General features: G+C 52.1%; 1 protein-coding gene across 5 annotated transcripts in view; it reads left to right on the forward strand.

Moving 5' to 3' along the window:
• The window catches only part of VWA3A (von Willebrand factor A domain containing 3A), a 49,327-nt gene extending 37,942 nt beyond the window's left edge, over window positions 1-11,385 (forward strand). For 4 of the 5 annotated variants that reach the window (XM_079120479.1, XM_079120482.1, XM_079120481.1 and 1 more), the window contains 11 exons: window positions 156-246; window positions 867-971; window positions 1,494-1,591; window positions 2,415-2,552; window positions 3,369-3,477; window positions 6,452-6,596; window positions 8,044-8,192; window positions 8,594-8,741; window positions 9,176-9,299; window positions 10,725-10,822; window positions 10,937-11,057. In XM_079120479.1, coding sequence (XP_078976605.1) covers window positions 156-246; window positions 867-971; window positions 1,494-1,591; window positions 2,415-2,552; window positions 3,369-3,477; window positions 6,452-6,596; window positions 8,044-8,192; window positions 8,594-8,741; window positions 9,176-9,299; window positions 10,725-10,822; window positions 10,937-10,991 — 1,260 coding nt within the window. In that variant the 3' untranslated portion in view covers window positions 10,992-11,057. Of the gene's footprint in view, window positions 1-155; window positions 247-866; window positions 972-1,493; window positions 1,592-2,414; window positions 2,553-3,368; window positions 3,478-6,451; window positions 6,597-8,043; window positions 8,193-8,593; window positions 8,742-9,175; window positions 9,300-10,724; window positions 10,823-10,936; window positions 11,058-11,276 lie in introns of those variants that run through there. The other variant, XM_079120480.1, reaches the window with a different exon arrangement.
• The last annotated feature ends 1,169 nt before the right edge of the window (window positions 11,386-12,554 follow it).

The following is a 12,554-nucleotide window of genomic DNA, read 5'->3' on the forward strand; positions in this document are numbered from 1 at the left end:
AATCTGCTGCAGAAGATAGGCCAAACGTCTGAGCATTCTACTCCCTATATCCCTCCCTACAAAAGTTCCTGATTGACAGACTGAGGTTGGGGAGACTGGGACACGGCCCGCCACAGAGAACAGGCCTGTGATGGGGAAGACGGCCTGTTTTCTAGAACATGAAAGAGAACCTGGACAGAGAGAAGATCCCCGCCTTGAAAGATCTGAACCGGCACCCACTCCCTGGCAGAGTGGGCATGTCTCCAGGTGAGGCATGGCATGGGCAGGTGAGGGATGGAGAGTAACGAAGGGATTAGTGAATCGTGAGCACGCGCCCACCCTCTGCCAAGAGGGTCCTGCGAAGCCTTGAGTCAGTCCTAGGCTGCAGGCTCCCTATAGACTCGTTTTACTGACAGAGGGTTCACACTGTGTCAGCGAATCACTATTTTGATGAAAGTACTCAGCTCATTAACCTAATACCGTATCTTAATTTCAAGGTCAAAAATATAGCGGAGCAGCCCAGGGCAGAGTTCTGGAGCCAGTCAGACCAGGCTGGAATCTTTCCTCTGCTTCTTACTAGCTCTGTGTCCTGTTCAGCTCATCTGTACCCAGGATGCTGTGCGGGTGAAATGACCCAAGTCCACAAAGTGCTTAGCACCATGCCTAGGAAACCCCAGGACTCAGTGACCCCAACTCTAGCTATTGCCAACCCAGGGGAAGCCAGGAGACCTAGAGAGGGGACAAGAGGTACCTCAGAGCTGTCCCAGAGCCCCATTTCCAGGTGCAGGGTGTAGATGAAGGTGAGATGTCTCTAAAGCACATGTTCAGCTTTATCACCAGAACCTCCCAGGCGACCCCCGTCAACAGGCCAATGTCCTCTCCTGTAGCCCAGTCCATGCAAAAAGGGGTGACAGGAAGGAGGAGGAAGCCCAACTCCAGGACAGCGGGGCCCACCTTCTCACTCTTCTACACGGAGACAGGGAACAACACGGGTAAGTCGGAGGCCCCACAAGTGTCTGGCCGACCCCGGCCCCATGGGAACTGTAAGGCCAGCAAGAGGCCCCATAGGAAGGACACCCCTCCAGCTACCCAGGACCTGCCAGCTCTGCAGCGCCTCTGGAGCAGGTCTGTCCTCAAACAACTGAGTTCCAGCCCAAGGAAATGGACATGCAAAGTCCTGGCACTGCCCAGAGAATGAGAAAAGTCAGTACGGAAGATGAGCTCTCCTGGGATTCTTGGGTTTGAGCGGGCAACTGTCTTAGCTCTGAAGCTAACTGGGAAAAGGGGTGGAGAAGATTCCCCCAGGCCAGCCTGATGGACTTCCGTGAAAGGTGCCCATCTGAGCAGTGGTCCCCTGCTCCCTGGAGAAGGGCGGTCCTGGGCAGCATTCCTGCAGGCCGCCGAGTAGCCCCTCCTACCTCTCCAGCAGATTGCCGCTCAGGGAACAGGAGAGAGGAGGGGCGGGGGAGGGGAGAAGAGAGATGCACAGGGTGACCTGGCTGTGGTTCTCCTAGGCTCGGTGTTCAAGAAGTACCCCCAAAGAAGGGCTATAAGAACCATCAACTCATCTATGGAGTTGCCCAGAAAGGATACAGTTTGCTCAAGCCAAGAGGTATGAAGTTGTCCGGACCAGGACGTGCCCTCTGGATCCTTTCTTCCAGCAACCATTACTTCTAGGAGGGTGGGCGAACTTCGAAAAGGTTGCAGACTTTAAGACTGACTCCTCCCTGTGGTAAATGGGATAGTGGCTAAACATAGCTCAATTTAAAAATCTGGGTCTGTCGCTTCTTAGCTGGGTGACCTTGGGAAGTCACACAGCTGCACTCAATGTCTGTGTTTGTAAAACGAAGATAATTGCACCTGTCTAATCAGATTGATGTGAGGATGAATTAAAGTGTATTTTATGTGAATTAAAGTACTTATTAGACTAGGATCCTTTTGGTGGCAAGCAACAGAAATCCCCCTTCCTGTTCATATCCAGGAGATCAAACGGCTTTCTTCCCACAACCATTCGATAAAAGTCTGAGCTTGGTTCTGATTGGGCTGATCCTGGATGCCATGCTCTGATTGCTTTGAGCCTGCCCATCCTGACACCTCATTGTGACAAGGAGACAGAGATTATCCTGATTGGTTTAGAGTCTGAACTTTAGACCAATCAGAGCTTTCCATTCCAATTTCATGATTGAGTGTTGACTATGGATGTTGGGGAAGCCACCACATCCCGCTAGAGGAAAGATGAATAAATTTTGTTTCTTTTCCCCCATTTCTTGTTCTGCGGGAAAGAGTTTACATATGATGGATACTCAGTGAGGATCTGGGAACCCCACATTTCAAACATGAAATAGCTTTCAAACATGAGGTTTTAACAGGGGAGTTGGACAATCACTCAATCATCCTGAATTGCCTAGACAATACTTCTTTCCTTTATTCTAAAGTGGATAGCAAATTACGGACTGAAAAACCTGAAGATGCAGCTCTCCAGATACATGGGTCCCCACTGTACCCATCAAAAGTCCGAGCAGGGATCAACCTCGGCCAAGCACTGCAGTGTCCTCCCCAGCATAGAGATCGATGTAAGGCCTCGTTTTGGTTGTTGGATCTTTCCTCCCATAGCTCCTTGACTCCTCAGGTGCAAAGGGTAGATCAGCGCACCTGGCTTCTAAGGGCCCCGCCCCGCAAAGTGGGACTATCCTCAGCCGATAGGAGATACAGGGTCCTGTTGGGAGAAAAGTCAAGCCCATCTCCTTCTAGGACAGAGAGCCTCGTTGGAGAGAGAATTAAAAACAAGAGCGCAAGGCAGTGGCTGGGGGACTCACCAAACCAACTCGGTACCCCCAGTGCTGTTGCTGGCTCTGCTAGGGGGCAGCACATGGGGCCTACGACAAGAGGCCAGGGGTTCCTGGCTCTGTTTTCTCTTTGGGGGAAGAGTTTTCCCCTTGCTTTGACAGTGGAACAAGTAAATTTAGTACAAAATGAAAATCTAATCATTTTCCTCCTTGTCCTTTTAAAGCACATTTTCAACATTAAGAGGGAACTAAAAATAACTCAAAATTCGAAATTATCCATTGGAAAAGCTCAGGGTTTCCCCAGAGTTTTGCTCCCTCTCTCTCCAAGCTCATCCTTCAGTCAAAGTTGGTGGCCTTCTCACCCCACCACTGAGGGTCATTCTTTTTATTATTACAATCACTGCATGAAACCGTTTTCCTAACCCCCGCCTCCTCTGTAGAACCATAAATCCAGTAGTTACATAGAAGGAAACAAGTTTTTCAAGAAACCAAAGTGTGTGCTGGACAGATGTTTTGGGAACTGTTGATCACAGTGGAAGACCCTGTTTTAGGGTACGAGGGTAGCTGGCGGGGTGGGTATTCGCTCTGCTTACCTCCACCCAGGGAGTGGTGAAGCACATTCAGTGGACACGCAGGGAGACGGAGGTGTACATCACGTGCTTGGAGAAGCTGATGAGGTGCTACGTCCAGAGGCTGCAGTGGCTGCTGTCCGGTGAGCTTGGCCCCTGTCCTGGAGGGTGGAGGGGCAGGAGGGGAGGTGAGAGGTTCACTCCAGGGACCCCAGGGTCCGTCCTTCCGAGGCCCTGGCCCTCACAAGCTGTCAGGTCAGGGGACTAAGCCAGGAGGGTCACTCAGGTACATGAGTTCTGGGCAGCATGCAGGCCCCAGAGCCCCAGAGCACTGACATCAGAGAGCCAAGCTCACGTCACAGCACAGGACCAGCCGGGAAGACGGAAACCACCCCGAGCATCGAGGCCAGGAGGCTGGGAGGATGGCCAGAGCCAGGCAGGAGGGGACTTAGGCTTTGGGGCCTGGAGGGACAGTAGAAGGAAGGACTGAGACTTACGTGGAAATCCTACAGACAGCCTTGTGTGGGCCACGCAGGACGCCATGGAAGTTCATTAGGTCCAGTCCTCTGCAGCAGAACCTCCTGCAGACAGTCCCCGTCAGCAGTGTGGCCGTGACTTTCCAGTTACTGCATTTGCCAGGACACCCTCCTCCTGGTCCCCCGACTCCTCCGCAGAATCACAATCCTAGCAGTTTAACCAAAGGAAACGAGATTTGAAACAAAACTGTACGCTTGATCGATGTTTGGGAACTGCTGATCACAGCGGAAGACACGTTTCAGAGGGTGATGAGGGCGTGAGGAAAGGGCCGGGGGCTGGCACAGAGCGGGTGGGCTCTCCCATTCCCACCTCACTGACCTGTGGGGTGCGTGTGCAGAGCAGAGTCGGCGACCTCTGTAGTACGGACCCCCCTCTCCTCAGGTGCACACCCGAGCACTCGTACTTCAGTACCTCCCGGGTCCGTCCTCCCTCCCTCCCTCCCTCCCTCCCTCCCTCCCTCCCTCCCTCCCTCCCTCTCTTCCTTCCTTCCTTTCATTCTTTTCCTTCCTTCCTTCCACAAGTAAGTGGTTCTCTCCCGCTAGGTGCTGGGGAGTGGATGGAAGGCAAATCCCACTGGGATTCCTGAACTGATGGAAACTGTAGGAGAAGGCAGACATTACTCAGAGTCCCAAACGAATCTAATGTCACACTGTGACAGGTGCAGGGAGAGGAGGAACATGGTGCGAAGAGGGGCATTTGGCCTGGGTAGGAAGGTCAAAGAGGCTTCCCCAAGGAGGGGGTGTATGAGCTGAGATCCCACGGAGGTTAAGTGGGCAAGCACGGAAAGCACTGAGGTGCTGGGGGGAGAGAGGATGCTGGAACAAGACTGAAGGGGAGGAGAGTCTGCCTGGGTGAGGTCCCGGAAGACGCCGTCCCCGAGAGCTGGCACAGGGTCTGTTGTTTATCAAGAGCAATGGGAAGCCATTCAAAGATTTTAAATGCGGGCAAAGTGATCGACATTTGCAGTATTCCCTCTCGTTCTATAAAAAGAAATTTTTTTTGTTGTTGTTCCAAGGATTGAACCCAGGGGGCCCTCAACCGCTGAGCCACATCCCAGCGCTTTTTATTTTTTATTTTGAGACAGGGTCTTGCTAAGTTGCTGAGGCTGGCTTTGAACTCATGATCCTCCTGCCTCAGCCTCCCAAGCCTCTGGGGTTACAGGCGTGCGCCACCGCGCTCAGCTTACAAAACGAATTCTTGAGGGCTAGAGTGGAATGAGGTCGACCTGGTTGTAGCCCAGGTGGATGGGTAGCTGGCAAAGGGAAGTCGTCGTGGAGATGGATGAAGGAGGCAGGGTTAGCGAGGTCTGCAGGGTAAAAGCGGCCGGCTTGGTAGCTTGCGCTGTTTCCCCTGGTTCCCGAGGGGATCAGCTGGCGGCCATTTGTGGGTGGAGGTCTCTCAAGGGCTGACCAGCTGACTCGATGTCCTCATGGCACCCGCTTCTTCCTCTGACATGAGCGTTGCCAGAGAAGACCCAGATGAGTCCTGGAGGCTCCAGGGCAGCAAGTCCAGCCAGCCCAGCCTCCCGTTCCTGGAGAGTGACTGGCCGCTTTGTAGCAGTTTTTCGGTTTTTCCGACTGCCCCAGGGAGGTCCCGGAGGTGTGTTTGAGAATGCTGGACACCTCGTCTGCTTGTTGGTTCCCCCTGGGTTCCCTCCTGGGTCTCCTCGTGACCCAGGATCAGGGTTAGAGGTCGCCTGACCGAAGTGCAGACAGGGGAGGTGGACCTGGCTCGGCCGCGCCAGGCTGGGTGATCCTGGGCCTCGGTTCCCCCCGGGCTGAACCCAAGCCCCTGAACAAGCTCTCTGCCTTCTCCCTCGTCCCCCTCCCCAGAGGTGTCTCTGTCCCACCTTGCTTTGCTCCTGGCGTTGGCTTTCTGCTCCTCCGATGCTCAGGCATGCCCTGCCTGTCTCTCCATCCCTGGGGCCTTCCACAGACTGCTCTCTCCACCTGTCGGGGTCCCCAGCCCTCCATGTCCAGCTGCTTCACGTCCTTGGCTTCTCTGCTCCCCACCTTACTCCACCTGATTTCAATTCTTTCTATTACATGCTCCCACGACTCTCCTCTGTCACAGCCTCAGCAGAGTTGTCATTGTTCAACGTCTGTCTTCCTTCCTTGACTGTAAGCCCCGTGAGGGCAGGGACCCTTGTCTCTTGTCCCTGGTACTTTGCACTGTGCTCAGTTGTTTTCTGTTGACCAGTTGACTAGCCATGTGGTCGCTAGCACCTTTTCCAGCCCCAAATAATACTGCGACACTCTTTCATCCAATCTCAAAATTTTAGGGATGTGAAATCTCCAGTTCTGGGACATTACAGTCATTTTGACAAATTATCACAGGCAAAGCCAGAGCTGAAATCTTGATCTTCCAAAGCCCAGGCCACTGGCTGCCTCTGCATTTGAACAGATGGCTCTGGCCCATCCAATGACACCACCAGGTCATCTCCCTGGGGGGACTCAGATCGCTCATCAGCCAGGCAGTGGTTTTGCAAGACTCTTTCCCCTTGATAGATAGAGTGAGGAAGACCCAGGAGGGAGACCCCCTCAATCCTTCCCTGCCTCTGCCCCACCCATCTCGGAGCAGGGAGCCGCCGGCTGTTTGGCGTCATCTTGGAGAGCAAAGTGTGCATCCTGCTGGACACGTCGGGCTCCATGGGCCCCTATCTGCAGCAGGTGAAGACAGAGCTGGTTCTGCTGATTTGGGAGCAGCTCCGGAAGCACTGCGACAGGTGAGAAGCAGGATGGCGAGTGGCAAGGGCTCTGGAAGACGGAAGAGGCAGTTCCTAGGGCCCTCCTCACAGTCCAACAGGCCTGGAGCCTTCGGAAGTTCTCTTCTGAGTACCTTACCACACAGGAAAGAATACTGTGCTGCTCTGCTGCAGAAAGAAAGCAGTTTTTAGAATGTCCTCTCGGGTCCAGGGACAGTGGCAAGCATAGTAAAATCACTGTGATGTGGCCTTTTTTTTTTTTTTTTTTTTTTCCTGGTGGTGCTGGGGATTGAACCCAGGGCCTTGTGTTTGCGAGGCAAGCACTCTACCGACTGAGCTATATCCCCAGCCCCATGATATGACCTTGAATTAAGGTTTTCAGCTGAATTCCAGTTTTGTTTTGTTTGTTTGGTTTTTTCCTTTGTGGTTCTGGGTGGTAGCACAAGAAGACGGAGACGGATGCAAACCTCACGAATCATCTCAGCTGTTTATTCAGGAGCCAAGTTTCACACCAGAGCAGGGGATGCAGGGATAAAAATGGTGCCGGTGGACCCCAGTTTCCTGGTAGAACCTGAGCCACTGAACGAAGAGAGGGACTGGGCTTATACAAGCTATTTGAAGGCTGGTCTAGTGAGCATATCGGTTTTCTTGGGCACAAAGGAATTTGAGCTTTTCGGATCGGGGTCCGTGGGCAGTGTCTGGAGAGGATTTACTCTGAAGGAGATTGATGCCTCCTAGAGACTGTTACTGTAGGGGTGGTAAAACCCCTCCTCCCTCTGCAGTCAGACCTGGAAAACCTTTGTCTTGGGAGGGGAGGGCTATCAGTGCGTGGCCTTCTTTTCACTCTCTTTTCCCTGACCTCATTATCTTGGGGATTTTTTTCATTTTCCATATCTATTACTGGGGACAGAACCCAGGGCCTCGTGCATGCCAGGCGAGCCCTCTGCCATTGAGCTACACCTCCAGATCTTGAACTTTCTTTTGAAGTGTGAGGAGTTGTTTTTTTACTCTACCCAGAAGAGTTGACCTTGGAGGGACAAAGGAGACTCTGGTCCTAGGCTGGAACGCCTTCCTGCCTTACTGTGAGCAAGAGTCGACATTCATCAACCACTTTCTGTGTGCCAGGGGCTTTAAGTGCCTGGTTTTGTCAGTCCTCACAAAGACCTTAGGAAGTGTGGCTGTTTTTCGGAAACAGAAACTAAAACAAGGACTCAGAGAGGTTAAGTAATTTACCCACGATCACATCCCCAGTCAGGGCCTGAGCTGGGATTTAAATCAGTCTCTGTCTTCATCGAGACTCTTCGGTCTGTGCCCTCTCACTCTCAGGGGGCCCACAGTTGATTTGTAGGGGTCTTCAGTGAACACCCCTCATTGGAGGTGACTTCCCTGGAACCAGCATGGGCTGGCCTGTGCTGACCCATCTCTCTCTCCTCTCTCTGTTCTCCATCTCTTCTTTCCTCCTCCCCAGTTTTAACCTGCTCAGCTTTGCAGAGGGCCTACAGCCATGGCAGGACACTCTGGTGGAGACCACAGATGCAGCGTGTCATGAGGCTATGCAGTGGGTGACCCACCTGCAAGCTCATGGGAGCACCTCAGTCTTGCAAGCATTGATGGCAAGTGCCACCATGGACCCTGACCCTGTAGCACAACAGAAACACCAACACCTCTATGCTGATATTGTGTTTTGCTTTGGGCTCTACAAAGAAGGTACTGTATTTCATCTTCCCAACAACTCAGTGAGAAGGGAATTCTTATTCTTGCTTTGAGGTGAAGACACAGAGGTTCAGAGAGGTTAAGTGACTTTCTTGAGGTTAACCAGCTAGGAAGTAAGCTATGCCCTTCCTCCTGAACCTCAGCAGCTTCCTGGGTCTGTCTGAGGCTGAAAGGGGGGTCTCAGTCTTAATGGACAAGTCAGTGGCGTCCATCAGACACATTTTCTTTGGGAACAGCAGAGGCCATGGTCAGGCAAGTGGGTTTTGCCTTTTCTGGTGAAAACCTTTCTGTGATCTCTCAGAAAGCGTTCAGTTTTCAAGATGTGCAAGGATTGTACCTCCTCACCGATGGGAAGCCAGATACCAGCTGCGATTTTGTTCTAAGCGCTGTCCACAGACTCCAGGAGGAGAGAGACGTGAAGGTGCACACCATCTCCCTGAACTGTGCAGACAGGTGAGCATCCAGGCTCAGGGCTGATCTTGCTGCTCCTCCCAGGGCCCCGGCTCTGAGCTAGGAGGTCTGAATGCCTGGCCTCCTCTGGGGCCTCCCTTGGATTCTCTCTCTGTGTCTAAACCATGGGATCCATGAGGTCATACTGTGCTCCTGATAGGCCTACCACACAGTTGGCACTGGAGAGATGTCCAGGAAAGAAACAGGGCCAGAGTGTTCTGGCCGTGTGCTTTGAGGGAGTCCTGGCTCAATGGTGACGAGCAGCTGCTCGTAACCTGGTTGGGAACGTGTACTTGGTGAGGCTGACCACGGTCCCTGAGGCACAATCCAGGCCCGGTGCAAGGTCGCTTGCCCCTAAGTCCCACAGATTTGTGTTCTTCGTGGGCCTCAGGCCTCCCCAAGCCCTGCCAGCCCTCAGGCCTCTGTTCCTTCCCCAGAGCAGCGGTGGAGTTCCTGAGAAATCTGGCTGCCCTCACCGGGGGACGCTATCACTGCCCCGTTGGTGAGGATGCACTCTGTGGGATTCGTGACCTGCTCACCAGAGGCTTCGTCCATGAAAAGGTAGGTGCAGGGGTGGCGAGTGTGGGGTCTGTTGGAACAGCCCGGTGAGACGTCCACAGGCCCACGTTTCCTCCTCAGACCTCTGCTTCCCTCGTGAGCAAGCGTTGACTTGGAGGGTGGTTTTCCTGCAGTTCACCTTTTAAGCAGACTCCTTGCAAGAGGAGAGAAGCAGGGTGTCGGGGGCATTATTAGTACAGATCGGTTTGTGTTTGCTGAGCACTTACTATGTGCAAGTATATTGCTTTCTGCATCTGACCTCTATGAATTATATTAATATTACTTAATACCCACTTAGATGAACTTCCAACCACTATTATGCCCACTTAAATGAACCAGCCAGCTTAAATGGTCTCAGCCAGCTTGAGGAATACCCCAGAAGGGGTGAAGCTGGACCCAAAACACCTTGCTCTCAGTTTCCGTGTTTAATTCCTGTGGATCTGTCACGTGGTAATCAGTTCACTGAAACCTAGACAGCTATTAACAACAGATCTAGTGAAGTCATAGGTTATCTACTAAGTGACAAATTAGTGAGTGGGGTTCCAGTGGTCCTCTTCTGATTTGATAGAAAAGTGGCGAACTTATCTAAACCTTTTAAGAAACATGGTGGTGTTGCTGATAACATTTCCAGCGGGCGGAATCATCAAGTAAAACCACCAATCGGAAATTAAAATCTCTTTTTGGAGGTTAAAGGTTACTTTCCCAGGACACAACATAATTCCTGAAGTTTGGATGGCCTCTCATGAGTCCTTCATCCAGGTGACTCTTCTAGGGACAGATCAGACAAATGATACACAGGACAGAACAAGTTGGTAAAAGTAATGAATATTTATTCACCCAGGGATCCATGTCACTTAAGGGAAGATGATTGACAGGATCAGGCAGATTCTCTGTGAATAGCTTCTGCTCACAGTGTGGGAGTCCTCTGCTACTAGTGCCAGGCAGAGGGGACAGCTTCATCTCCTCCTTAGACCTCGTTAATTGTGAGAATGTGTGTTTTTAAGGCTAGGCTCTGGAATTTCGGTAATGAACATTTTTTAAAGCTTGTCTGTGAAGCTGTTTTACGTGGAGGAATGGGGAGCGGGCTGAAGAGAGTTTACCAATAGCAGTGAGACAAGCACTGTGTACCCGTCCTGTCCCCTGGGTCCAGAGGAGCACCAACTTCACTGAGGTTCAGAGTCTATCTTGGTTTGCCATCACCCCTGCCTCTCAGCCCTCTTATTGCAAAGTGTCCCGTGTGCAGAATAATTGACCTGGTCGATGGTGAGCTTCCTGTCCTAGGAGACGGACAAGCTGAGGTCCCCAGGATTTCCTGCCCTGGGTGGGAAGGCTGCATTTAATTTGCTCTAAACATCTGAGATTTTGAATTTTCAGGTCCCATCTCATCATTTCCACGGTTTGACTTCACACTCATTTCTCCTTTCCCAGGATCCAACATTGCCGCTGTTTGAAGGAGATGACTTAAGGAGATTGGCCCAGGAGGTCACGAAGGCCAGAGGTTTTCTCAAGCAAGCCCAGGCCTTCAGGTATGTCCTTCAAGCAGCCCCAGGGCCTGGGTGGGCTGGACCCCAATAACATAGACCCAACCCTGGTCATGGCACCCCGACTGCAAGACCTCCCGCCTGGCTTTTCCCCACCAGGCCCAGAAATCTGGGCACGAGGGGAACCGTTTTCCTTCATCTCCTGCCTATGTAGATCCCAATTCCAGAAGAAAAACAACGCGGAACAGAAGGTCACTCCTTGTTAGAGAAGTATTCTCAGGTAAGGGGAGGGGGCAGACTCCCCTCCAGTGGCCGCCCCACTAGAGGCCCGATGGCACCCTCTGTAGACAGCTGTGATGTGGGGAGGAGCAGAAACCCTGATCCTGAGCATGGAAAGGCCTGGACCCACCATGGCAGGCATCAGGGCTCCCTGGAGCTGAGGAGGGGGAGGCCTACCCTCACTCACCTGCCCTGTCCCCTGACACACCCTACACTCCAGTTTTAAGGCTGTCGCTCACTGGGAAGCCGCTGCATCGAGCCCCCTGCCTGGATGTCCTTCTTGTCACCCTCTGCCTGCTCATTCATCGAGGCACAATTCAGATGACATCGGCTCCACTGTGGAGATGGCCCCGGGACCCACCTTCCGCACAGAGTTGGAAGCTTCCAGGCCTCCTGGACAACCCTGCCTCTTGCGGCACTCAGCCTTCAGGTTGAGGTTCTTTGCTCCTTTATCTGACTCTTCTCCTTGACTGAGGCTCCCTCAGGATGAGGCGGGCGTCCTGGCCAACTGTGGGTCCCCAAGTCTGCTCCGTGGCATTTACATGGTGAACAGTGAGTATGTGGCCAAGCGTGGGAGCCCAGCTCTGGAAACCAGCCCGACGAGCCTGCTTCTCCCAGCGTCTCTCTTGTGCTTCCCGACACTCTGGTCCACGGGCCAATGCAGACTCACTGTCAGTCCACCCGGGGGGAAGAAGAAGCAGTGAGCCTCAGGGACCCCATCCTGCTCAAGCAAACTGACCTGAGGCTGCTGTGGAACCCTGGCCAGGTGGGATGCTCTGCTCAAGCTTGAGAGAATCAGGCTATGTCTTCCGAGCCCATCCCCCCTGTATATATGTGAAACGATGTGTCGTGTGCTAATGTCATCTGACTGAGATCATTTTCTAAAATTAAAAAATTGCTTTAATTTCATGAGTAGGGCCAAAACAACTAACTTTTTTTCTTTTTATTGTTGTTCGTTTGTTGGCAGTTGCTGGGGATCTCACCCAGAGCCTCACACATGCTAGGCAAGTGCTCTACCACTGAGTTACATCCCCAGCTGAACTTTAGCGAGCCTCAGCAACTTAGTGAGGTCCTAAGCAACGTCACAAGACCCTGTCTCAAAATCAAATATAAAAAAGGGCTGGGGATGTGGCTCCGTGGTTAAGTGCCCCTGGGTTCAATTCCTGTTACCAAAAAAAAAAAAAAAAAAAACCTTCATTATAAAAGACTCCTATCCAGACCACATATAAAGAACTTCAAATCAATAAGAAAAAGATAGATGTCTTAATATTTAAAAATGGACAAAAGACTCAAGCAAGCACAGATGGACAACAGGTGTATGTAAAGGGGCTGATCAATCTTACCTGCCATGGAAAAGCAAATTAAAACCACAGTGAGATCCATTACACACCCACTAGAATGGCTAAAACCAAAAAGGACAATATCGAGTTTTGGAGCAAGTGAGTGGAACGCTCACACACTACCTGGCTGCGGGTGAGGGGGTGTAAATTGGTTCAAC

This window comes from Sciurus vulgaris, assembly GCF_902686455.1.
Source record: "Sciurus vulgaris genome assembly, chromosome: 18".
Classification (NCBI taxonomy): Eukaryota; Metazoa; Chordata; class Mammalia; order Rodentia; family Sciuridae; genus Sciurus; species Sciurus vulgaris.